A 26,565-nucleotide genomic window follows, 5' to 3' on the forward strand; every position below is an offset into this window, starting at 1 on the left:
CTTCCCTGAGCAGCCCATTCCAAGGTTTGATAACCCTTTCCGTGTCAAAATTCTTCCCAATGTCCAACCTGAACCTCCCCTGGTGCAACTTGAGGCCATTTTCTCTCGTCCTGTCGCCTGTTCCTTGGGAGAAGAGACCGACACCCCCCCCCCCCCGGCTACACCCTCCTTTCAGGGAGTTGGAGAGAGCGAGGAGGTCTCCCCTCAGCCTCCTTTTCTCCAGGCTGAACACCCCCAGCTCCCTCAGCCGCTCCTCACAAGTTCTCCAGACCCTTCTCCTCGGGCTCCAGCCCCCTCACCAGCTCCGTTGCCCTTCTCTGGACCCGCTCCAGCCCCTCAATGTCTTTTTTTTTTGTGGTGAGGGGCCCAAAACTGGACACAGCCCTCGAGGTGGGGTCTCACCAGTGCCCAGCACAGGGGGATCATCACCTCCTGAGTCTTGCTTGCCATGTTGTTCCTGATACAGGCCAGGATACTGGTGGCCTTCTTGGCCACCTGGGCACACTGCTGGCTCATTTTCAGCCCACAGTCGACCAACACCCCCAGGTCCTTTTCCACCAGGCAGCTCCAGCCACTCTGCCCCCAGCCTGGAGCCTCCATGGGATTGGTGTGACCCAAGGGCAGGACCCGGCACTTGGCCGTGTTGAACCTCATCCCGTTGGTCTCAGCCCATCCATCCAGCCCGTCCAGATCCCTCTGCAAAGCCTTCCTACCCTCCAGCAGGTCGACACTCCCACCCAACTTGGTGTCGTCTGCGAACTGCCTGAGGGTGCACTCCATCCCCTCCTCCAGATCATTGATGAAGACGTTAAAGAGAACCGGCCCCAACACCGAGCCCTGGGGGACACCACTGGCGACCGGCCACCAACTGGATTTAACTCCATTCACCACCACCCTCTTGGCCCAGCCTCCAGCCAGTTTTTAACCCAGCGGAGAGTCCTCCCATCCAAGCCATGGGCAGCCAGTTTCTCCAGGAGGATACTGTGGGAGACTGTATCAAAGGCCTTGCTAAAGCCCAAGTAAACAACATCCACAGCCTTTCCCTCACCCACCAGGTGGGTCACTTTGTCATAGAAGGAGATCAGGGATCTCCTGGGATGAGGTTCAACAAGGCCAAGTGCCGGGTCCTGCATTTGGGTCACACCAACCCCATGGACGCTACAGGCTCAGGGAAGAGTGGCTGGAAAGCTGCCCGGCAGAAAAGGACCTGGGGGTGTCGGTGGACAGCCGGCTGAACATGAGCCAGCAGTGTGCCCAGGTGGCCAAGGGCATCCTGGCCTGTATCAGGAACAGCATGGCCAGCAGGAGCAGGGTGGACTGGGCCACTCTGGACTGGGCACTGGCGAGGTCTCACCTCGAGTGCTGTGTTCAGTTCTGGGTCCCTCACTACAGGAAGGACATTGAGCTGCTGGAGCGTGTCCAGAGGAGAGCCACCAAGCTGGTGAGGGGTCTGGAGAACAAGTCATAGGAGGAGAGGCTGAGGGAACTGGGCATGTTTAGTTTGGAGAAGAGGAGGCTGAGGGGAGACCTCATTGCCCTCTACAGCTCCCTGAAAGGAGGGTGTAGAGAGGTGGGTGTTGGACTCTTCTCCCAAGGGAATAATGACAGGAGCAGAGGTCTGAACAGGTCTGAAGTTGGGGCAGGGGAGGATTGGATTAGATATCGGGAAGAATGACTTTATTGAGAGGGTGGTCGGGCACCGGAACAGCCTGCCCAGGGAGGTGGTGGAGTCCCCATCCCTGGAGGGATTTAATAAATGTGTAGACGTAGAATCACAGAATGGTTAGAGTTGGAAGGGACCTTAAAGCCCCCCCAGTGCCACCCCCTGCCCTGGGCAGGGACACCTCCCACCAGCCCAGGTCGCTCCAAGCCCCCTCCAACCTTGGCCTTGAACCCCTCCAGGGATGGGGCAGCCACAGCTTCTCTGGGCAACCTGGGCCAGGCTCTCACCACCCTCACAGGGAAGAATTTCCTCCTAATATCTCATTTAAATCTCCCCTTTTCCAATTTAAAACCGTTACCCCTTGTCCTGTCACTACACTTCCTGACAAAGAGTCCCTCTCCGGCTCTCCTGTAGGCTCCCTTCAGACACTGGAAGGCTGCTATGAGGTCTCCCCGGAGCCTTCTCTTCTCCAGGCTGAACAACCCCAGCTCTCTCAGTCTGTCTCCGTAGGGGAGGTGCTCCAGCCCCCTCTGATCATCTTCGTGGCCCTCCGCTGGACCCGTTCCAACAGGTCCATGTCCTTCCTGCGTTGAGGAATCATAGAATCATGGAATCGTCCAGGTTGGAAAAGACCCTTGGGATCATGGAGTCCAACCATCTACCCTACTCTACAAAGTTCTCCCCTACACCATATCCCCCAACACCACATCTCAACGGCTCTTAAACTCATCCAGGGATGGTGACTCGACCCCCTCCCTGGGCAGCCCCTTCCAGTGTCTGACCACTCTTACTGGGAAGAATTTCTTCCTAATGTCCAGTCTAAACCTAACCTGGTGGAGCTTGAAGCCGTTCCCTCTCGTTCCGTCATTAATTACCTGTGAGAAGAGACCAGCACCAACCTCTCTACAGTGTCCTTTCAAGTAGTTGTAGAGAGTGAGGAGGTCTCCCCTCAGCCTCCTCTTCCTCAAACTAAACAGTCCCAGGACCGTTTAGTCCCAGGACTCCCAGTTCCAAACTAAACAGGACTCCAGAGCCGGACGCAGTGCTCCAGGTGGGGGGGTCTCATCAGCGCGGAGTAGAGGGGTAGAATCACCTCCATGGACCTTCTGGCCACGCTTCTCTCGAGGCAGCCCAGGATGGGGTTGGCTTTTCTGGGCTGCCCAGCGCACGTTGAGCTTCTCTCTCATCCACTGGGCCAGACGTGGCACTTCGAGGGCACGCTCTGGCGCCTGAGATTGTTGGGTTGTGTCTGGTTGTGTCTGGTTGTGTCTGGTTGTGGGTGTTTGTTTTGTGGGAGGTTTTTTTGGTTTTTTTTTTTTGTTGTTGTTGTTGGACTCGATGATCTCAAAGGTCCCTTCCAACCATGAAGACGATTCCGTGATCAGGTTGGTCAAGTAGGACCTGCCCCTCGTGAACCCGTGCCGGTTGGGCCTGACCGCCCGGGTGTCCCTCACTGCGCCGCGTTAACGGCACTCAGGATGATCTGTTCCGTGACTTTCCCAGGCACCGAGCTCAGATCCACGGGCCCGGAGTTCCTTGGATCATCCTTCCAGACCTTCTCGTGGATGGGCGTCAACGTTTGCTAGACGCCAGCCGGCTGGGACCGCTCATCCAAAATGAGGATTCCGTGCCAAAACCCACAGTGTTTCCCCCTCTCGTGAGGATTATCCGGTGGCGGTGGCCCCTCATTTAACCCCCCCCCCCCCGATAAACCACCCCCACCCCCCAAAAAATCCCCCTTTCTCACAATTCCCAAACACCCACTTACCCTTGCACGATCCCTCCCGTGAAGCCCAAGTGCTCGGAAAAGGATTCCTGCGAGAAGAGAGAGAGAGCGCCACGAGGCGTCAGGAACCGGCCTCGGGCACAAATAAAATCCGACAAAACCCTGGAACGGCCCCAAAAAAAGAAGGGGGGGCGGGCTGGGGGGGGGAAGGGGTGGTGGGGAGAGGTTTTAAGGGGTTTCCCCGGTGTGGGACGAAGAGATTGTGTGTCCAAAGAGGGGGGTGTGAAGGGAAACACCCGGTTTGGCTCTTTTTAGCCCGTATTCCTTCACCGAGCTCCATCGGGCAGATTTTGGACCATTTTTGGGGCCGGGGAGGAGCGTTTGGGACCCTTTTTGGGGCTGGGGAGGAGCGCTTCGGACTATTTTTGGGGCCGGGGAGGAGCGTTTGGGACCATTTTGGGGCCAGGGAGGAACATTTTGGACCCTTTTTGGGGCTGGGGAAGAGCACTTTGGACCATTTTTGGGGCTGGGGAAGAGCACTTTGGACCATTTTTGGGGCTGGGGAAGAGCGTTTGGGACCATTTTTGGGGCCAGGGAAGAACGTTTTGGACCATTTTTGGGGCCAGGGAGGAGCATTTTAAAGGCAGCCCCAGGGGCCGGGTCGGTTATCGCTCGGTGGACGCCGTGGCCACCAGAGACGGTGGTTTTCTCTCCATTTAGGAGGGGACAGAAGAGTTTCCCCCCCCCCCCGCCCCCAAAATTTTCCAGGACGTGGGGGTCACGGCAGCCCCGGGGGGGCCCCCGACGTACCTCGATGTGCTGGAACATGTAGGGGTGGTTGCAGATCTTCCGCAGCTGCATGATGGTGTTCATCAGGGTCTTCGTGCCGCCCTTCCCCTGCGCAAAACCACCCCAAAGGGGGAATTTTAAGGTCGCCGGGACTTAAAATTGAAGTTCAGGGATGTTCTAGGAACCTTTTTCTGGGGGTTTGCAGCCCCCAGGACCCGCAGTGGGGCTGCTTGAGGTGGGGGGGGGGACGGACAGCCAGGATCTCCCCCGCCCACGAGGGGGCAAAATTCAAGGTTTTAATAGATTAAAGCCGCCCCGAGGAGTTTAAGGCTGAAAAGGGGGAAAACAGAGCTGGAAAACGTGGGATTTTTCACCTCCGGCTTTTAGCTCCAACCCAAGCGTCTCTTTAATTTTATTCCCCCCCCCCCCCCCCCCCCCAATTCATTGCTGTCTGACTTTCTCATCGCTTTGGAAAAAAAAGTGAGTGGGTGGCCCCCCCGGGGGTTTCCTGGTGGGACTAACACCCTCCCCCCCCCCTCCATGGCTCCTGGAGGCGGGATGGGGCCAAGTTGGACCCGTCACCCCAAGACACCCCCCCCGGGAGCCCCCACTCTGACGCTTCACATTTTACTTAGAAAAGGGTGGTTTTTTTCCCCTCTCTCTGCACCCCCAAAAGCTCAGATTCTTCTGCAGTGGGGCACAAAAGCCAACCAGCACCCCCAAAACCCCCCCAAAATCCTAGATCCTTCTGCAGTGGGGCACAAATGCCAACCAGCACCCCCAAACCCCCCCCAAAAAACCTGGATCCTTCTGCAGTGGGGCACAAATGCCAACCAGCACCCCAACCTCCACCCCAAAATATCTGGATCCTTCTGCAGTGGGGCACAAACGCCAACCAGCACCCCAAAACCCCCCCAAAATCCTAGATCCTTCTGCAGTGGGGCACAAATGCCAACCAGCACCCCAAAACCCCCCCAAAAAACCCGGATCCTTCTGCAGTGGGGCACAAACGCCAACCAGCACCCCAAACCCACCCCCAAAATCCTAGATCCTTCTGCAGTGGGGCACAAACGCCAACCAGCACCCCCAAAATCCTAGATCCTTCTGCAGTGGGGCACAAATGCCAACCGGCACCCCAACCTCCACCCCAAAATATCTGGATCCTTCTGAAGTGGGGCACAAACGCCAACCAGCACCCCAAAACCCCCCCAAAATCCTAGATCCTTCTGCAGTGGGGCACAAATGCCAACCAGCACCCTCAAAACCCCCCAAAAAAGCCTGGATCCTTCTGCAGTGGGGCACAAACGCCGACCAGCACCCCAAAACCCCCCCAAAAAACCCGGATCCTTCTGCAGTGGGGCACAAACGCCAACCAGTACCCCAACCTCCACCCCAAAATATCTGGATCCTTCTGCAGTGGGGCACAAATGCCAACCAGCACCCCAAAACCCCCCCAAAATCCTAGATCCTTCTGCAGTGGGGCACAAATGCCAACCAGCACCCCCAAAACCCCCCCAAAAAACCTGGATCCTTCTGCAGTGGGGCACAAATGCCGACCAGCACCCTCAAACCCCCCCCCAAAATCCTAGATCCTTCCGCATTGGGGCATAAACGCAGCTACTGGGGAGGGAAGATTCCCATGCCCACCCCTGGGGGGGGTTTCCAGCCCCGCTCCCGGTGTAGAGAGATGGTCCAAAAAGCGGGGATTTTGCGGGGGGGGTGTGGGCAGACCTTTTTGTCCTTCTCGGAGCCGTCGGTGAGCAGCACCCCCTTGGCCTGCATGTGCCTGTAGAGGACCCTCTGCAACGCCGACATGTCACACTTGATGACATACTCCACCTGCGGGGACCGGGAAAGATCAGATCCTGGGGTGACAACAACCAGCACCCCCAAATCCCACCCTCGAGACCCCAGATCCTTTTGCCATGGGGCACAAACTCCAACCAGCACCCCCAAAAAAACCCCCAAAACCCCAAATTCTTCTGCAGCAGGGCATAAATGCCAACCAGCACCCCCAAAAATCCACCTGAGTCTCCAGATCCTTCCGCAGTGGGGCACAAACACCAACCAGGACCCCCCAAACCGCCCCAAAACTAGAGATTCTTCCGCAGTGGGGCACAAATGCCAACCAGCACCCCCAAAACCTCCCCAAACCCATGGATCCTCCGTCTGCAAATGGGGCACAAACGCCAACAAGCACCCCCAAAAAAAACCCCAAAACCCCAAATTCTTCTGCAGTGGGGCATAAATGCCAACCAGCACCCCCAAAAATCCACCTGAGTCTCCAGATCCTTCCGCAGTGGGGCACAAATGGACACCAGCACCCCCAAAACCATGGATCTTTTTGCTGTGGGGCACAAACGCCAACCAGCACCCCCAAAAACTCCTGGATCCTTCCACAGCGGAGCACAAACCCCTTCCAAAGCCCCGAGTTTCTCGGAGGAATCAACCCAACCACCTCCCCATGGAGCCAAAAAAAAGCTCCGGGGGCACCTCAAAACGGGGGGGAAAAGAGGGATGATTTCCCCCGGGCGGTACCTTTTCGGGGAGCTGCGCCTCCACCTCCTTCTTCAGCCGGCGCAGCAGGAAGGGGCGCAGCACCTTGTGCAGGCGCCGGATGATGAGGATGGTTTCTTCCTCATTCAGATCCACCTGGGGCAGCGGGAGAGGGAGCCGTTACACCCCAGGGAAGGTCCCTCCCTCGGGATCCCTCCACGGCGGCGAAATTCCCCGCGTCGGGGTTAAAGCAGCGACGCATCGCTCCGATCGGGGATGCGGGAAGTCTTTTTGATGTAATCACAGAAGGGTTTGGGTGGGAAGGGACCTTAAAGACCATCGAGCTCCATCCGGGATACCTCCCACCAGACCAGGTCGCTCCAAGCCCCATCCAACCTTGGCTTTGAAGGGATGGGGCAGCCCCACAGCTCCTCTGGGCAACCTGGGCCAGGCTCTCACCACCCTCAGAGGGAAGAATTTCTTCCCCAAAATCTCATCTCAATCTCCCCTCTGTGATGCCCTGTCCCTGGGAACATTCAAGGTCAGGTTGGATGGGGCTTTGAGCGACCTGGGCTGGGTGGAGATGGCCCTGCTGATGGAATCACAGAAGGGTTTGGGTGGGAAGGGACCTTAAAGCCCCCCCAGTGCCACCCCCGGGCACCTCCCACCAGACCAGGTCACTCCAAGCCCCGTCCAACCTTGGCCTTGAACCCCTCCAGGGATGGGGCAGCCACAGCTTCTCTGGGCAACCTGGGCCAGGCTCTCACCACCCTCAGAGGGAACAATTTCTTCTCTAAATCTCCCCTTTTTCAGCTTAAAACCGCTCCCCCTCGTCCCACGGCTCCCCTCCCTCATCCCTGCTCCCTCCCCAGCTTTCCTGGAGCCCCTTGAGGGACTGGAAGGGGCTCCAAGGTCTCCCCGGAGCCTTCTCTTCTCCAGGCTGAACCCCCCCAACTCTCTCAGCCTGTCCTCACAGCAGAGGGGCTCCAGCCCTCCCAGCATCTCCGGGGCCTCCTCCGGCCCCGCTCCGACACCTCCGTGTCCTTCTGATGTCCCCAGAGACAGGGGACATCTCCCCGGAGCGGGGCAGAATCCCCCCCCCCAACCCTGCTGGCCACGCTGTCGGGGATGCAGCCCAGGTTGCCGGGGGCTTTCCGGGCTACCAGCGCACACAATCGCAATCGGAGGGTTTTGTGCTGATTTTTTGTTGAGTTGAGCTCGATTTTCTGCCCGATCTCCCCCTCTGCAAAACCTCGGCTGCTGTGATTCAACAGGAGTCGCTTCAAACAGCTCCTTCACCCCTTGAGAAGGGCACCAGCGAGAGCCCAACCGGCTTCTCCCCCCAACTCTGGGACCCCTCGGGGTTGGAATCCCTCACCCTCCCCTTCCCGTACACAATTGACCCTCTCTATTTTCCTAAAATTTGCCTTTTTTTCCCCTAAAACCCATCCTGAAAGAATTGCATTTCACTCCGCACCTCGCCAGTGGGAACGAGGAGATTTTTTTTGCCAGCGTTTACAGACAGAAGGGACCCAAAAGGGACCCAAGAAGCACCAAGAAGGGACCCAAGAAGGGACCCAAGAGGCACCAAGAAGGGACCCAAGAGGCCCGTCCCCAGCAGCCACCACAGGGTGGACACCGTACCTTCTCCCCCGTCATGGCGAAGGGGGCGTTGAACCACTGCTCGAAGGTGCTGCAGCTCTTGAAGATGGTGGGGAGGAGGAAGTTGAGGAGGGCCCAGAGCTCGGGCAGCTTGTTCTGCAGCGGGGTCCCCGTCAGCAACAGCCGCCGCGGGGCCACGTAGTGGGTGTTGAGGACCTGGGTGAGCTTGCAGTGGTGGTTCTTCATGCGGTGGCCCTCGTCCACGATCATGTACTTCCAGCGGATCTGGGGAGGAGGAGGGTGAGGGTGAGGTATGGCGGCTGCCGGCGCCGCAGTGGATCCGGCCACAGCCAGGGGATCCCAACCAACGGCGGAGATGGGGCTCGAGGGGATCCAAGGAGAGATCCCAGATCTCCAGGAGGGAACTAAGGAGAGATCTCAGGGCTCCAGATGGAACCCATGCCTCCAGGAGGGGTCCACAGAGATCCCAGTTCTCCAGGAGGGAACCAAGGAGAGATCTCAGGGCTCCAGATGGAATTTGGACCTCCAGGAGGGACACAAAGAGAGATCCCAGGCCTCAGAAGGGATCCACAGTGGCATCCCAGACCTTTGTGAGGATCCACAAGAGGCATCCCAGGTCTCTGGGAGGGATCCACAGAGGGATCCCAGGCCTCCGGGAAGGATCCAAGGAGAGATCCTAGGTCTTGGGAGGGATCCATGGAGAGATCTAGGCCTCCATGAAGGATCCACAGAGATCCCAGGTCTCAGGAGGGATCCAAGGAGAGATCCCGGGGCCCCCAGGAGGGATCCAAGCGAGCCAAGATGGTGGAAGGCCCTGCATGGGATCCGCTCCTATCGGCAGCGCTTCGTGTGGCTGGATCAGACGGACACGAAGGAGCGGGGATAACGAAGAGCGCTAATGGCAAACGGCCGATGGGGACTGACTCCAGCTCTGGGGAATTCCAGCATTTCTTGAGCTTTTTGGCCATCAATAAATCACATCTTTCCGGCCAACCCTCGAGGTGCCGCAGAATCTTCTGAGCAAGATTTAACCCCTTAAACCCGGCGCGTTCTCGGGGTGCGCTGGAAACAGCACAACTTTTCCAGCCCAGGGGAAGCCTCAAGGTTTGCGCTTCCCATTCCGGCAGCCGGATGGGCTCAGAAAATCCCCTCCAGGCTGGGGCAGGAGGGCAACGGCCGCCTGGTCGGGGTGCTCCTAAACATTCACTGTCCCGTGAGCTGCTTTATTACAAGGGGGAAAAAAAAAATTAAAAAAAAAAAAATATATATATATATTTGCTGTATCACAGGAGCCAAAAATAATGGGAATGCTGAGAGGAAGAGGCAGCTCCTGTCACGACAACGAGATTCCAGAGAGAAAATCTCATGTAAAAGGCAGGATTTTTCTGACTGGGACCATCTCGGTCCTGTTTTCTCGCCGGACGAGCCGTCGCCGCAGCCCAAATAACGCCGAGGAGGAGGTGCCGCTGCCGGAGGGACTCACCTTGGCCAGGATGTGCTTGTCTTTAATGATATATTCGTAAGTGGTGAGCAAGACGTTGAATTTCCCACTTCGGAGCTGAGGTACGAACGCCCGTCTCGCTGCTGGGGAGCCCTGGGGGGGGAGAAATTCCAAACAGCCATGTTAAAGCAGAGCGGGATTTCCAGGAGGAAAAAAAAAGAGGTGGCAGGAGCCGGGATGATGCCCAGGGAACCATCGTTCCCGTTGCAGAAAGGCAGAGGGTGGCAGCTGGATTCCTTCTGCCGTTAAGGGAATGAAGAACAAAGGTGGATTTTTATGGCTTTAGGGGCAGGAAAACGTCCCAGCTTCCTCGGAATAACGGGAATATTGTCAGAGTGGGAGGAGGAAAAGGCAAACTGGCACCCGAGGAATCCTGGCGAAGGAGCCCGGTAAAACTTGCTGGTGACACCCAAGCTGCGAGGGGTGGGTGACACACCAGGAGGCTGGGCCACCATCCAGAGAGACCTGGACAGGCTGGAGTGTTGGGCAGAGAACCTGATGAAGTTCCACCAAGGGTGAGTGTAGGTGCTGCCCTCCCCAGGAGGAACAACCCCCTGCACCAGGACAGGTTGGGGGTGACCTGCTGGAGAGCAGCTCTGAGGAGAAAGACCTGGGAGTCCTGGGGGACAACAGGATGCCCACGAGCCAGCAATGGGCCCTGCTGGCCAAGAAGGCCAATGGCATCCTGCAGGGTGTCGAGAAGAGCGTGGAGAACCTCAAGGGAGGTCATCCTCCCGCTCTGCTCTGCCCTGGGGAGGCCCCATCTGGAGCACTGGGACCAGTTCTGGGCTCCCCAGTTCCAGAAGGACAGGGAACTGCTGCAGAGGGTCCAGCAAAGGGCTACCAAGATGATGAGGGGCCTGGAGCATCTCTCTGCTGAGGAAAGGCTGAGGGACTTGGGTCTGTTTAGTCTGGAGAAGAGAAGACTGAGGGGGGTGGATCTCATCGATGGTGGGTGTCAGGAGGATGGGGCCAGTCTTTTTCCAGTGGTGCCCAGTGACAGGACAAGAGGGAACGGGCACAAACTGGGCCATGGGAAGTTCTATCTCAACATGAGGAGGAACTTCTTGACTTTGAGGGTGGCAGAGCCCTGGAAGAGGCTGCCCAGAGAGGTGGTGGAGTCTCCTTCTCTGGAGACATTCCAACCGCCCCTGGATGGGACCCTGTGGGACCTGCTCTGGGTGCCCCTGCTCTGGCCGGGGGTTGGAGGAGATGATCTCCAGAAGGTCCCTTCCAACCCCACATCATTCTGTGAAAATACGTGCAGAAATCAAGGCCGATACTTGCCTTGTAGGAGACCTTCACCACCGAAGGAGCCCATTTGTCAAACTCATACGCCCAATTCGACAGAGTTCTGGGGAAAAAAAAAACAAAAACAGAGAGAAACGGTAAAAGCAGCCCTTGCAGGTGGGGGAGGTGAGAACGTGGGGGGGGGTTTGTTCTCGGGGAGGCGGGGGAAAAGGGCACGTACGAGAGAGGTACGATGATGAGGAAGGGCCCGTTGATGCGCTTGTGCTCCATGAGGTATGTGATTAAAGCGATGGTCTGGATGGTCTTGCCCAGCCCCATCTCGTCGGCCAGGATCCCGTTCAGGTTGTTGTTGTACAGCGACACCAGCCACTCCAGCCCTTTGATCTGCCGGGGGCAGGGGGGGGGTGGAAAACGGGATCCAGGGATGGAAAAACCTCAAATTACGGTCGCAGGAGTCAGGGAACAGACCCGGGTGTCGACCCCCCCCCGCCCCCACCCTGTCATTACTCCCTACTAACGATCCCATCTTAATTATTTAAAGCCAGTGGCAGGCGTTAACGGTCTCCTCCCCAGGGAGGGGAAAGGAAGGGCTTTTTGAGCGGATTCGCACCTTTTTACTGCAAATGTTTCACTTAAAACCCATCAGGTTGTTGTCACAATTTTGATTTTGGAGAAAGTTGTGATTTTTGTTTGGTTTTGGAGAAAGCTTTGATTTCGGAGAAAGGCTCCGAAAGAGAAAGAAAGAGATTTCTCTCTCGATTTTCAGAGAAAGGCTCCGAAAGCCTTAGAAAGGCTTAAGATTTAACGGCAGAATTGTCTCGATTGACCTCAGAGGCGTTTTGGGTGCCAAGACCCTTTTATTTGACTAATTCCACCGTCGTTTTCCCGATGATTTAGGAAACTTGTAGTTTTTTTTTCATTCTGAATTTCTTTTTCAAGGGCTAAATCCACTGTTTTAAGCGCCTTTATCTCGCACCAGAGGGAAGGGCTCTGCCCTCAGCTCCCGTTTCTCGCTGCCGGGAGCCGGAATGTGCCGAACCCTCCCGGCAGGGCCAACAGAAGCCCTTGAAAGGGCCACCAAAAGCCCCAGCAGGGCCACCAAAACCCTCCAACAGCCCCATAGGGCCCGGGGTGGGTTCCCCCCCCCCCCCGGCAGCCTCTCACCTGGTACTGCTTGAGGACGCCGTTGACCATCAGCGTGGACTGTTTGTCCACCCTCTCGGTGACGGCATGGGCCACCGCGTAGTAGGACTGGAGCCCCCGGGCCAGGGCCTGAGACACCCCGTATTCGTCGTCCACATCTTGCTTCGCATTCCTGGGGTGGGGGGAAAGGGGGGGAAATGGGACGTAGGAAAGGTGTTCCCTTGGAGAAACCTCCCCCATCGGTCCCGGGGTGGGTAATTTTCACCAAATTGGGTCTGATTTTGGAAAGAGCCAACGCCGCCCACTGAATTTCTCTCCTTTGACACAAAACCCGCCGGATTCACCCGAGTTCTCCCCAGATGGAAGCGGGAGAGGGGGGGGCTACGGGGCAGGACTCACTCGATAATGTGTCTGGCGTCCACTTCCGAGACGTCGTCGCTGTCTGGGTCAGGGATCTTTTTCTTCTCCTCCACGGGCAGGGCGGGCTGAGCCGGCGCCGGCTGCTCCTCCTCCTCCTCCTGCCGGGACACAAAAACCCACCCGTTTTGAGTCCAAAAATCGCTTATTTGCCTTTATTCTACCCAAAGGGCAGCAAAACCCGCTCCGCCGCGCGCGGGAACCGCCCAGCCCGTGGGCAACAGGGCTGTTCTCTCAAAAATCATTAAAATGGGAAACGGAGGGTGGTGACGTTCCCCCTTACCTCCTCCTCCTCTTCTGACCCACTTTCTTCACTGTCAGATCTTGGAGCTACTTCATATCTAATTAAACACAAACAATCAATATTTAATTGCCAACCTGCTACCGGCAGCGCTCTGCAGCCAGCTCAGCTCGACAAACCCTCCCATTAAACCTCAAATTCGTTACGGGTATCGATTTTTTAAATAAATAAAATGCTTATTATGATATAAAAATGCTTTTTTTTTTCATTTTTCCCTCAGTCCAGCTTTTCACAGGCACTCTCGGGAAGGCGTGTGAGCCCCGGAGCCGGTATCTGGGGCACCCCCCCCACCCCCCCGCCCCGTGAGCTTTTTCCCCCCAAAATTTTGGGAGCCTGATGAAATCTTTCCTTCCCCACCCGCATCCCCCCACGCTTCCCCAGGTTTGGGGCCAACGAAGCGCTTTCCTCCTCCCGATCCCACAGGGAACACCCCCCCCCAGCAGCTCGGCCGCGACCGGAGCTCCCTATTCCCCCTGGATCAGAGACCCTGAGGCGGGGGGTAACTCCCCCTCGGTTGCCCCCCCTTGGCCGTACCCGGGGTTCATCTCCAGCCAGGCCTCCAGCTGCCCGGCCTTGGGGGCGTCCGTGCCCGTCAGGATCTTCCCGCTCTCCACGTGGATCACTTTGACCGGGAGGTCGCTCATTTGGCTCGTCTCATCCAGCGGCTGAGGAAGGAAGGAAGGAAGGAAGGACCATCAGGTCGTTCCCGGTGAGGATCGGGAGGTTTTTTTTGCCTCAAAAAGAGAGCTCGCATTTCCAACATCCAGCAAACCCACCCCTGGAACCACCGCAAGGACCGGGAAGAACCAAAAAACCGACTGCTTTAACGTCAGCACCAGCAGAGGACGAGCAAAACTCGAGACCTGACCATATTTAATATTTTGCTTTGGGGAAAAAAAAATAAAAAATCAGTGCCGACATTCAGAATCTGGGGGGGGCCTTCCGATGCCGAGCTCCGCTCACGCGGGAATAATTCATTGGAAATACGGCTCCAAAGCTCTTTCCGCCCACGAGGGGATTGGGGATCCCTCGTTGGGGACATGGATCCCAACTCCACGGTGCTGCCGGGGAGGAGACCAAGTTCGGAGCTGCCCTCCCGGGGACGGGGAGGGGGATTCCCTCCCTCCATCGGGGGGTAAGTTGTATTTTCGGCTGCGTTAGGTCTCGGCAGCGGGAGGGAGGATGATGAGGGGAGATCCCAACACCCGCTGACGTTTCCTCCCCTACTTGGCACGGGGAGAGAGGAGATTATTGGACTTACTTCGCCATCCGGTCCGATGGCCGGCGTCTGCCCCTCCGCGTTCTCCGCCTTCTGCAAGAGGAGGAAGAGGGGATGTCAGGGACCCGGCGCCTCCGCAGAGATCTTCCTCCCGGCTCCCCGCACGGCCTGGCTGCCGACTCACCTTCTTTTTCTTCTTCTTCTTCTTCTCCTTGGCCACCTGGGCGGCCTTGTGCTGCCGCACCAGCTCCGTCAGGTTGGCCACGTACTCGTCCGTCTGCTGCAGCAGGTAGGCCAAGCGCTTGTCCTTCTTCTGGTCGATGAGCTTGCGGTACCCCTCCTCATCCTCAGCCTGGGGAGAGGAGGAGCGTTAACCCCCCGCTGAGGTCACAGCATGGCAGGGGTTGGAAGAAACCTCTGGAGACCCCCCCAGTCCAACCCCCGCAGCCAGAGCAGGTCCCACAGGGTCCCATCCAGGGGGGGTTGAATGTCTCCAGAGGAGACTCCACCACCTCTCTGGGCAGCCTCTTCCAGGGCTCTGACACCCTCAAAGTCAAGAAGTTCCTCCTCATGTTGAGACGGAACTTCCCATGGCCCAGTTTGTGCCCGTTCCCTCTTGTCCTGTCACTGGGCACCACTGGAAAAAGACAGGCCCCATCCTCCTGACACCCACCCTTCAAGTATTTAGAGGCGTTGATCAGATGCCCCCTCAGTCTTCTCCAGACTCAAAAGCCCCAGGTCCCTCAGCCTTTCCTCAGCAGAGAGATGCTCCAGGCCCCTCATCATCTTGGTAGCCCTTTGCTGGACCCTCTCCAGCAGTTCCCTGTCCTTCTGGAACTGGGGAGCCCAGAACTGGTCCCAGTGCTCCAGATGGGGCCTCCCCAGGGCAGAGCAGAGCGGGAGGATGACCTCCTTTGAGGTTCTCCACGCTCTTCTCGACACCCTGCAGGATGCCGTTGGCCTTCTTGGCCACCAGGGCCCATTGCTGGCTCGTGGGCATCCTGTTGTCCCCCAGGACTCCCAGGTCTTTCTCCTCAGAGCTGCTCTCCAGCAGGTCACCCCCAACCTGTCCTGGTGCAGGGGGTTGTTCCTCCCCAGGGGCAGGACCCTACACTTGCCGTGGTTGAATTTCATCAGGTTCCTCTCTGCCCAGCTCTCCAGCCTGTCCAAGTCTCTCTGGATGGTGGCCCAGCCTTCTGCTGTGGCAGCCACCCCTCCCAGCTTGGTGTCACCAGCAAACGGTGCGGTGGGGACACTCTGTCCCCTCACCCGGGTTGTTGATGCAGATATTGAACAGGACCGGAGCCAGACTGACCCCTGGGGAACACCAGCAGTGACAGGCCCCCAACCGGACTCTGCGCCACCGATCACAACCCTCTGAGCTCTGCCATCCAGCCACTTCTCCACCCACCCCACTGTCCTCTCGTCTGACCCACGAGGGTGTTATGGGAGACGCTGTCAACCCTCGCACGCTGTACGTCGTGGACACACACACGAAGTGCTTTACCATCAAACGGCGCATCCGCTCCTTCTCGATCCTCTCGTTCTCCTTCTTCTGCTCGCGCTCAGTGTTGGCGTGGTAGGTGGCCACCGCCTTGGTCAGCTTCTGGATTTTGCCGGTGACAGAGCGATGGTATTCCTTGAAATCTTTAGCGTGCTGGAGGATGCTGTTGAGGTATTCCTGCAGGGAACAGCAACGGCAGAGCATCAGGACTGGTGTGCTTCGACAATCACGGGAGGGTTTGGGGTTGGAAAGGACCTTTTAAATAGTCCGACCCTCTGCAACGAGCAGGGACACCTTCGACGGTGTGTTCTGCTAAATTCATACACCTCATGCTCAGAGAGACGGACTTCTCTTATATTTAATAGAGTATTTGGGTTGGAAGGGACCGACAAGGATCATCTGGTCCAACCAACCACCCTCTGGCCCAACCTACCACCCCCTGAGCCCAACCAACCACCCCCCGAGCCCAACCAACCACCCTCCGGGTCCAACCAACCACCCCCTGAGCCCAACCAACCACCCCCCGAGCCCAACCAACCACCCTCCGGGTCCAACCAACCACCCCCTGAGCCCAACCAACCACCCCCCGAGCCCAACCAACCACCCTCCGGGTCCAACCAACCACCCCCCGAGCCCAACCAACCACCCCCCGAGCCCAACCAACCACCCCCCGAGCCCAACCAACCACCCTCCGGGTCCAACCAACCACCCTCTGTCCCAACCAACCACCCCCTGAGCCCAACCAACCACTCTCCGGGTCCAACCAACCACCCTCTGAGCCCAACGAGGAACATCCCCAAATGCCCTAAAAAGGGGGAACTCCCTAAAAAAGCCCATCCTGGCCACCTCCAGCCGCCCAATCCCTGCGGTGCCGGTCCCGGCTGACCTGGTGCTTCTGCCGGCGCTTCCGCTCCTGCTCGATCTTCTGCTGCTTCTCCAGCTTCTCGGTGATGCGGGCCTCGCGCAGGGACTGCCGCTTGCTGCGCTTGTAGGCCTTGGCGTTCAGCGCCGTCTCCAAGGCCGTGTCCCGCCTCATGCACACCACCACTTCCTGACGCAGCTTTGGGAGACATCCAGATAAAAAAACCCAAGCAATTAATTCCACGGGCGATGCTGTTAAGTATTATAATGGCTTGAATTTCACGCCGCCCGCAGCTCCCGGCCACAACCGGTTCCTAAACCCCATTTCCCTGGAGACCCAGGTTACCTGGCGCTGGAAGTTAAGCAGCCGTAGTGCTTTGAGTTCAATGGTAGCTTTGGTTCTCAGGTCACCAGCCAGGGAGCCGGGGAGGTTCTCCAGCTCCTGGATCCTGTGGGCGATGCGAGCCTGCAGCCTGTAGAGCAAGGAGAGGGGACCCTCAGGGTGGGCAGGGACAGGCACGAGGAATTCTCCGTCACCGCCATGCCCAGGAGGAGGTGCCAGGGCCAGCTCTGGCTCCTGGAAGCCTTACCTCAGGTGAGATGGGGGCTCCTGGCACCCAGAGCTTCAACCCTGGTTTCATCAATTGCCGTAGCAGATACCACCCCCCCCCCAGCAGAAAGGCACCCCAATAAAACACCAGAGGGGTGACGATCCCTGGAAAGCCGGAGGGACCAGATTCCAGGAGGCGCCTCAAGAAGCTCCAAGGAAAATGCACCCCCGCTTTGTACCTCCAGATCTCTGCACCTCACACGTTAATGGTTGAATGGTTGTGGGATGGTTTGGGTGGGAAGGGACCTTAGAGACCATCGAGTTCCACCCCCAGACACCTCCCACCAGACCAGGTTGCTCCAAGCCCCGTCGAACCTTGGCCTTGAACCCCTTCAAGGTTCTCTGGGCAACCCCACAGCTCCTCTGGGCAACCTGGGCCAGGGTCTCACCACCCTCAGAGGGAAGAATTTCTTCCCCAAAATCTCATCTCAATCTCCCCTCTTTGATGCCCCGTCCCTGGGAACATTCAAGGTCAGGTTGGACGGGGCTTTGAGCGACCTGGGCTGGGTAGAGATGGCCCTGCTGATGGAATCACAGAAGGGTTTGGGTGGGAAGGGACCTTTGAGACCATCCAGTTCCACCCCCAGGCACCTCCCACCAGACCAGGTCGCTCCAAGCCCCCTCCAACCTTGGCCTTGAACCCCTCCAGGGATGGGGCAGCCACAGCTTCTCTGGGCAACCTGGGCCAGGCTCTCACCACCCTCAGAGGGAACAATTTCTTCTCTAAATCTCCCCTTTTTACCTTAAAACCCTTCCCCCCTCATCCCATGGCTCCCCTCCCTCATCCCTGCTCCCTCCCCAGCTTTCCTGGAGCCCCTTGAGGGACTGGAAGGGGCTCCAAGGTCTCCCCGGAGCCTTCTCTTCTCCAGGCTGAACCCCCCCAACTCTCTCAGCCTGTCCTCACAGCAGAGGGGCTCCAGCCCTCCCAGCATCTCCGGGGCCTCCTCCGGCCCCGCTCCGACACCTCCGTGTCCTTCTGATGTTGGGGTCCCCAAGGGTAAGACAGGATGGGGAATGGCCGGGTGACGCCCCAAGAGGAGGGGAAGCTGCGACGGCGTGAGGGGGGTTGAAGAGGGAAACCACACACACACACCCCCCCCCAGCTCCCTACCTGTACTCCCTCTCCTGCAGGATTTCCACCGGGTCGAGCCCTCGGGGTTTCTGGATGGGGGTGATGCGGTTCTGCTTCTGGTGGAGCTGCACCATGGGGGCGGGCTGGGCCGGCTGCCCCGGGGACTGCGTCTGGGGCGGCATCACCGGGGAGGCGGCGGGGGGCACGGCCGGGGGGGCCGGGGAGGGCCGGCCGGTGGGCTGGGGGGGGATCAGTTTTTGAGGTGTGCTAGTGGGGGCTGCAGCATTCGCCATTGGTCCTGGGAGGGTAGGAGAGGGGAAAGAAAAAAAAAACAAACAACCAAAACACGGCGCTGTTAAGAAAGAGGTGATTAAAAATACCCCGAGTTCCCTCCCCTGCGGCTTCGGGTAGCGCGGAGCCCGGCTTCGGCACAACTCCCCCCGCTCCCCGGGAGCCACCACCCCTCAAAACCCATCAATTTAAGGGGAAATAAACCCCGGGGGGGGGCTCCTTCCCCACCCGAAGCCCGTAAAGTTTGAGCGGTCGGCGCAGAAAGCACCCACGCGGCCTCACGGAGCTGCGGCCGAAGAACAGGCCCATTAAATCAAGGGCTTCAGCCACCATTTACAGGATTTTAACCCGGAATTCTCCACGCTCCTGCCCACACGGAGCACCAATGGTGGGATTTCCCCCATTGTGTGTGTGGGGGGAAACCCCACTTCGTTAACGACCAGCCCCTAATGAGCTTGTGGCTCCCTTTGATGGTTTAAGGCAGTTTTGGTGCCGACGAGCTCCCGGCTCTCACCTTCCGGCCAGGGCTTGGGGGGGCCGCCGGGGGGTTGCCCAGGCATTCCTGGGGGAACTCCTGAGGGTCCGGGAGGGGGCATGTTAGGCCCTCCTATACCTGCAGAAAGGGAAAAAAAGGTGGTGGTGGTGGGGGGGGAACAAAAAACCCACATTAAGATGTTGATCTTCGGGTGCAAACACCAGGAAAAATGTTTATCCTCCCGCTCAGGAGACCTGATCAGCAGGGAGGTGTTTTTGCAAGCACAGAACCCCCCCAGACGTGCCCCCCTGCCCATCAGAGGACCTTAAAGCCCCCCCCACTGCCATCCCCAGACACCTCCCACCAGACCAGGTCGCTCCAAGCGCCGTCCAACCTTGGCCTTGAACCCCTCCAGGGATGGGGCAGCCACAGCTTCTCTGGGCAACCTGGGCCAGGCTCTCACCACCCTCAGAGGGAACAATTTCTTCTCTAAATCTCCCCTTTTTACCTTAAAACCCTTCCCCCTCGTCCCATGGCTCCCCTCCCTCATCCCTGCTCCCTCCCCAGCTTTCCTGGAGCCCCTTGAGGGACTGGAAGGGGCTCCAAGGTCTCCCCGGAGCCTTCTCTTCTCCAGGGGAACCAGTTGGGCTGAGATGTGCCAACAGAAAACCCCAAACTGGGTGCCCAGCAGGGCAGCGGCAAGGGCCAAACCGTGCCCAAACCCCGTCGCCGCCGGGGAGGAAGCGCTCACCGTGAGGTCTGTTATAGTTTGGAGGTGTCGGTCCCGGTCCAGGCCCTTGCACTGGTCCTTGCACTGGTCCAGTCCCGGAGACGGAAGGGGGAGGTAGTGTCGGCATTTGCTGCTGCATTCCAGGCATGGGTCGCTTCCCCTGCACCGCCATCTGAAGGTGGTCGGGCAAGGGCTGGCCCCTGGCCAGCATCTTGTAGGCCATGATCTGCGCTCTCAGCTGGTGCAGCTGGTTCTGGTTAAACGGGGTGGGCCCCCGGTTCTGCTGCCCCAGAGCTTGGGGGTCAGTACCATCCAAAGGGACCCCCGCGGGCCCCGAGGACATCTGAGGGCCGGAGGAGGGGCCGTTGGCCGGGACCGGGCTGGAGGCATGTTCGGAGCCGCCGAGCGGAGAGGGGTAGCCTGGAGAGAGACAGACAGACAGACAGTCAGAGCCCCGCGGGGATGGGGACGGGAAAGACTGAGCCCAAAGAAAAGGCAAAACTACAGAAAAATCCTCCCCGGAGGAGCCCGCGGCTGCTTTAAACGTGGAAACGCCGGGAGTGCCACGTCCTTCCCAAAAACCAAGGATTTAAGGCAAGGAAATGCAAGCGGGAAAGGTGTTTGGTGGGTGACGCCACACCGAGCCCTGCCCAGGAGACCGGGACACAGGGAGGGACAAATTTCTCCCAGTTTGACCTTTTCATGCCATTTGTTTTCCTGGCTATCCCAAGGGACACCCGGAAAGAGGGAAGCGACAGCCACGGGAGCGCCGGATCCACCCCCAGCCCCGCCCCCTCCAAAATAAGAAAATAAGACCCATTTTTCTGATTTCTCGAGACACCAACCTTGCGAGTGCTGATCCATGGGGCTGGGAGGAGGCCCCATTCCCGCGTGCCCCCCGGGCCGCAGCCCCATCCCTTTCATCTGGCCGTAGCGAGGGTCCTCGGTTATTCCCTTCTCGTGCATGGAGTCCATGGGCTGCGGAAAAAAACACCCCAAAAATCAGAGAGCCGGAGAGGGAGGAGGGCGAGCGCGGGCCAGACCTGCTGCCTCCCCAACACCCTCCCCAAAACGAACCCCCATTTGCCAGTAAAACACCGTGGGGCACAGGGATGATGCTGAAGATGATTAAAAAAAAAAACCCACCAAACTGAGAAAAAAAGGGGTTTTAGATCAAACAAAGTGAAAGAAAAGAAAGCCCCAAATGCTTTCAGGGAGAAAGGGAAAAAGGAAGCTCGTTTTCCCCGAGCCCCAAATTCCCAGTGAGAGAAACCTTTATTAGTTTCATTCTCCTTCCTTATTTTGGAATTAAACTCCCCCACCCCGGCAATCCAGAACCGAGCTTGAGAGACAGCTACGATGCCCTGATATTTGTGGAAAATCATGGAATTATGGAACAGTTTGGGTTGGAAAGAACCTTAAAGCCTCCCCAGTGCCACTCCCTGCCCTGGGAAGGGACACCAGAGCAGGTTGTCAAAGCCTCGTCCAACCTGGCCTTGAAGGCATCACCCCAACTCTAAAGGGCACCATCAATCACCCCAACTCTAAAGGACATCATCATCATCGTCACCCCAACTCTAAAAGGCACCATCATCATTGTCACCCCAACTCTAAAGGACATCATCGACACCATCAATCACCCCAACTCTAAAGGGAACCATCATCATCATCATCGTCACCCCAACTCTAAAGGGAACCATCATCATCATCACCCCAACTCTAAAGGGAACCATCATCATCACCACCCCAACTCTAAAGGGCACCATCATCATCACCACCCCAACTCTAAAGGACACCATCATCATCATCACCCCAACTCTAAAACAAACCATGAACTTCTCAGATTTTCCATCTCAAGGGAAACGTGACCCCAAAAAAGAACTAAATTAACGTGACGACTAAGCCGCCCCAACCCTTTTTCCTCATTTTACCGAAGCAGAGTGTATTTTCCCAGCGCGTTTGCCTCCCCCCACCCCTCACCTTGTGCATCTGATGCATGTTGTCCTGAGCGTAGCCCCCCGGCCCCTGGGGGGGCAGGGGGTGTCCCGCCGAGGGCGGCCCGGGGCTGGGGCCCATCATGCTGTGAGCGGAGCCGGGTGAGGGGCCGGGGCTGGGACCCAGCATGGCCCCCGGCGAGGGGCCGGGCCCCGGGGAAGGTCCCGGCCGGGGTGTCCCCCCCATGGGAGGATCCGGAGTCGACATCTCTCAGCGGGGTCCTGCCGTCGGGGAGCTCGTCTCAGCCGCCGGCCCTGGAAGAGCCCCCCGAAACGGGCACAAAAAAAGGGGAAATTTGGGTTAGAGAGAGGCCGCCGCCCCTTACCCGGAGCAGAGCCCTCGCTAACGAACCCATAGCTCGTTAGCGACCCCAGCCCTGCGAAGGCGGAGGCTTTAGGAAGCAGAAACCCGCTCCCAAATCCATCATCCCGGCAGCGCGGGCACTGAGTATTCCCAGGAGAGAACGTCGATATCCCGTTATGTGCTCCATACAAACTCGGGATTTTTGGTTAATTTTAAGTGGTTTTCTACCAGTCCTGGCAGCGATATTTTTTGCACAGAGCTTGAAATTGATTTAAAATTCTTCTCCCAGCTCCGGAGATGGGGGCAAAACTGAAATATCCCGGGCAGGGAAGCATCGAAATCCAGCACCTGAACGCTCCATTCCAGTTCAATGGGGAATTTGGGTGGAAAAGCGTGGCTCTGATGCAAGAAACTAGAATTTCTGGTTAATTCAGACACAGCACAGAAGAGCTCTTGAAGAAAATTAAGTCTCTCGTCCCCCATTGGGGGTTGGAAACGCTTTTGCGGTTCCAGCAAAAGGACTGGGGACGGGGAATGCATCCTCCGGTCCCAAAGCGGGATCGATTCCACCCAAAGCGCTGTTCCCCCACCCCACCCCCCGCGAATCCAAACTGGGAGGGGAAAAAACAAAAAAAAAAAAAAATGAAAGTGAACTTTTCTGCCCGGCCGGTGACATCGGATTTCATTTATTTCCCCTTTAAAACGAGGTTTGATGGAAGCGGGATTCGTGCCTGATGGGATTTGCTCGTTTTGACCCGTAACGAGGAGGGACGTCGCTCCCGGGGGGGATCCTCTTCCGTGGCTCCATCTGCCGGGGGGGGGTTTGTCCACGCACCAGTTTGCTGCTGGTATCAAACTGGGAGGTGCTGGTGGCCGCGAGATGGGAGCTCGTCAACGGCATCACAATTAACCACAGCGTTAATTTGGGGGGATGTGGGCGGGGGGAGACGCCGGGACGCTCCTCGCAGCTCCCTCCCCGCTGAACGGGCTCCGCTTGCAACAAGGGCTCGGAAATGGCAGAAACGGGGAGGATTTTGCCTTCGGAATGGGGTGAAAAGGGGAATCGGCAGCGTCACCCCATTTTTCCCTTAAAAATTCAACCATGCCGCCGCTTCTGCGGGAGAGAAACCACCCCCCCCCCCCTTCCAGGCGCTTTTCCGAGCGGGGAGGCCAGGGAAACGCATGCGTGTGTGGCACCGGAAAAACACCCGGGAAGGGAAATCCATGCCCGGATTCCACGTCCTGACACATATTCTCCTGGGAGAGCGAAGGTGAACCGCGGCCGGAGGATCCGGGAGGAGGATGAGGTCCTGGGAAGGGAAATCCATGCCCGGATTCCACGTCCTGACACATTCTCCTGGGAGAGCGAAGGGGAACCGCGGCCGGAGGATCCGGGGCAGAAAACACGGCTCCCGTGGGAGAAAGGGGTGAAATCTGCAGAAATCCCAGGCTCCAGGGAAAATCCCTGAGGCCGGGGCTCACGCTCGGAGGGTGAAACACTCCTTTTTTTTTTTTTAGGGTAGGGGGATATGGCAGCTCCTCCCGCGCTCCCCCCCAGGGCTTCCCAGCTTCACCCCAAACACCACAGCGCAAAGGAGGGACATTTCTCCGGAATTAAACGGATTTTAGGAGGCGAGCGGAGACGCTTCCCGGCTGCTTCTTCTTGCAGGGCAGAGGATCCCTCGCCGAGCCGCCGACCCCCCCCTGCCCCGTCCCGGGTGGTGTGTTTTATCCCCATTTATTCTGGCGATTTGTGGCCGGGGGTGTTTATTTTTCATCACGCTTGTTGGTGAAGGCGCCGGAGCCAAGCGCTTCCCACAAACCCGCTGTGGAAGGGAAGGATCCGGCGGCGGATCCCGGCTCATCCCAGCACCCCGGGGAACTCGGGCGTCGGTGTTTTCACACAAAAAAAAAAAGCGCCAAAGCACCTGGGAAAAAGCAGAACGAGCCTAAAAACCTCCTTTTTCCCCTCGTCCTGAACCCATCCGGCGCCAAACCCACGGATTTAATCAACCTCGAGGACCCGGGGGCTGCGAAAAGGGGAAGCTGCTTCCAAATTCCACGCTCCTTTCTCGCCGGAAAACCCAAACTGGAGCAAAACGGCGGCGATTCCCAGGAGACGGAGCAGCCGTCGGGGAGGGGAAACTTCCCGGAATATCGACGTGGGGCATCCCGTGCTCATGGGGGGAGGCAGGGAACATCCTCGCAGCCACACTCCATCTATTCAAACATCTTTCGGGTGGCTCCTGAAACCATCTTTTTTTGGGTGCTCTGCTCCGGGGATGCCTTTTTCCCCGGATGATCCCGCTCTTTGAGAGGTCTCGGGCACTTCCCGCGTCTCCGAGCCGAACCCCGAGGGGCTCTTCAGGCTCCACGTTTCCCCGTTTAAACGAAAAGAAGGTTCGATAGTCGCTTCTCCAACGGTCGGGTCCCCCCCCCTCGGGAGGGGAAGGGCGACGGGCCCCCGAGGGTTTCGGCGCTCCTGGGCGAAGGGAACACAAACCCGGCCGTTTTCGCTCCGGTTTTTTTTGCAGTTTTGAACTCCGGGAATGGTGAAAATTCAGCTTTTGCAGCCGCCGAGCCTCTGGTCCAGCCCTTCCCGGCCCCCCCCCTCCCCGCAGCAGAAGGCAGGGATTTAACACCCCCCCGCCCCCAGTTCAGAGGGAATCTCCCTCCTTCCACCCCCAGGGGAAACCCACGGCCGAAGGAGCCGCTTCCCTCCCCTCCCGCCTCTGCTAACGAGGAAGCCAGGGCTAACGAAGCGTTTCTGCGAGGGACGGAGGGGACGCTGCCCGCACCCCCACGGCCCTGTCCCAGCTGGAGCCGCGCTCCCGGCCCCGGCTTTTCCAGGAGAAAACCCAAATCAAGAGGGTACTTTGGGGAACGTTAGGGAACGGGGAAGTATTTTTTCAGGAAAAGCCGAGATTTGCTCATCTCCGGCGCCGCTGGAGCCCCAGACCAACGTTCACGCTCCGCTGCAGCCATTTTCCTCTTATTTCTAATTAAAAAAACCCATCTGAGCCCCTAAAGCGTCACCCACGGGGACATCTCCGACCCTTCCGGGAGGAAACCCCGGAATCCAGGCACCTACCTCTGGGCATGGAGCTCTGCGCGGCGGCCGGGGAGCTCTGGTGGACGACGAGCTTTTAATTAACCCAGCGCTGCAGGGAGGGAGGGGGGGGGGGGGAAAAGTCAATTAGTGGGGATCCATCGTTAGGAGGCGGGAGGAGAAGGGCGCTCCCCTCCGCCGCCCCCGGTTTTGGGGTGAGAACCTCGTTAACGAGCCTTAACGATGCGTCCTACTCCTCAGCCTAACAAAGATGTGAAAATTCAAAATACAGCCACCGGTTTGATGGGTTTTGGGGGAAATCTGCGCACTTACGGGTAAATTAACGCCTGTGGGAAGGCGTGGGATGGGGGACACACCCCATGCCCCCCCCCTTCCCCCCCCCCCCCAAGAGAGGAGCCATCCATCCATCGGGCAAGTGGTTGCCACCGGGGCCACCACGCCGGTGTGATAATAGCCATCCCCTCCCCCCAGCGAGCCCTGGACACCTTCTCTCCCCCCCCGGGGGGAAAAAACGTCGGGGGGGGGTGGAAATTGAGGATGGAGAAGGAGGAGGGCACAGCCACAGCAACCAATTAATTACAATTAATCACCAGCGCATCGTTCGCTCCGGCAACGGCGGCTGCCGGCGCTCCCGCGCCAAAACACAGCTCACGCCTTCCCACCGCCGTCATTTCGTTATTTTTCTTCAAAAAATTAAAAAAAAAAAAACAAAAAAACCCACAAAAAAAAACCCACAAAAAAAGGCCGGCCTTAATTAATTAATTAGAGCTCCCTTCGCCTATTTATGAGGCTTTTCCTAACGTATAGAGTCGGGAGAGAAAAATAAGCGGCTTCCCCCAAAAACCCGGGTTTATTTTGTCCTCGGAGGGGGGGCAGGGGGGGTGTCAGCCCTGAGATCCCTCTTTTTGGGAGGATTTTGCAGCTTTTTTTTTTTTTTTTTTTTTTTTTAAACTTTTAGCCTCGAAACGAGCCCAGAACCTTGGCGGGGGGGGGGGGGGGTATGGGGGGTGGTGGTGAACGGGACAGGCTGCTCCTTTCCTCGTTACCGCGGCGTAGCTCGTGAATTTTAAGCAGCAGCTGCACAAATCCCTTAATTACACCCCCCCAACCCCCCCTCCCAACCCCCCCCCCCCCCCCCCCAACCCCCCCTCTCCACCTCCGATCTCCCAAGGAGGAAAATAGAAATTATTCTAACAGGGGAAATTAGCAGCTGGGGCCCTGGGCTCTCGGAAAAGCATCTCCCGATTGGGGGGGGGAGAAGGGAGCGGAGGAGGAGGGGGGGAAAGGAAAAAATAGGGAAAAACATCCCTAAAATATATGAAACCTCCGTTGCGCCTGCACCTGGCTGGGGAAAGCTAAAAATCCCGCTCTGCTGATGGAGGAAAACGTCGCTTTTCACCTCAAAACGTCCAAACGCCGCAGGAAAATAATTTAGGATTATTTTAACCACCACCCCCACCCCCCCCCAAAAAAAAAGAAAAAAAAAAAAAAAAATCAGGAGTTTATTTATAAAAACCATCTCCCG

General features: G+C 57.9%; 2 protein-coding genes across 2 annotated transcripts in view; one reads left to right on the forward strand and one right to left on the reverse strand.

The window, feature by feature from the left end:
* Positions 1-21,874, reverse strand: part of SMARCA4 (SWI/SNF related BAF chromatin remodeling complex subunit ATPase 4) — a 34,188-nt gene extending 12,314 nt beyond the window's left edge. Inside the window, 22 exon segments of the mRNA XM_074167781.1 lie at positions 3,432-3,478; positions 4,200-4,286; positions 5,910-6,017; positions 6,717-6,830; positions 8,319-8,561; positions 9,781-9,891; positions 11,086-11,152; positions 11,270-11,433; positions 12,214-12,364; positions 12,592-12,710; positions 12,893-12,950; positions 13,445-13,575; positions 14,172-14,222; positions 14,314-14,481; positions 15,637-15,810; positions 16,520-16,693; positions 16,841-16,967; positions 18,216-18,474; positions 18,982-19,080; positions 19,694-20,092; positions 20,518-20,650; positions 21,653-21,874. Of these exon segments, the coding sequence (XP_074023882.1) occupies positions 3,432-3,478; positions 4,200-4,286; positions 5,910-6,017; positions 6,717-6,830; positions 8,319-8,561; positions 9,781-9,891; positions 11,086-11,152; positions 11,270-11,433; positions 12,214-12,364; positions 12,592-12,710; positions 12,893-12,950; positions 13,445-13,575; positions 14,172-14,222; positions 14,314-14,481; positions 15,637-15,810; positions 16,520-16,693; positions 16,841-16,967; positions 18,216-18,474; positions 18,982-19,080; positions 19,694-20,092; positions 20,518-20,650; positions 21,653-21,874 (3,206 nt within the window).
* Positions 21,875-25,262: 3,388 nt separating this feature from the next.
* QTRT1 (queuine tRNA-ribosyltransferase catalytic subunit 1) overlaps positions 25,263-26,565 on the forward strand; it is a 4,141-nt gene continuing 2,838 nt past the window's right edge. The window contains 1 exon segment of the mRNA XM_074167778.1: positions 25,263-25,354. Within this exon segment, the coding sequence (XP_074023879.1) occupies positions 25,263-25,354 (92 nt within the window).

This window comes from Numenius arquata, unplaced genomic scaffold (genome assembly GCF_964106895.1).
Source record: "Numenius arquata unplaced genomic scaffold, bNumArq3.hap1.1 HAP1_SCAFFOLD_560, whole genome shotgun sequence".
Lineage (NCBI taxonomy): Eukaryota > Metazoa > Chordata > Aves > Charadriiformes > Scolopacidae > Numenius > Numenius arquata.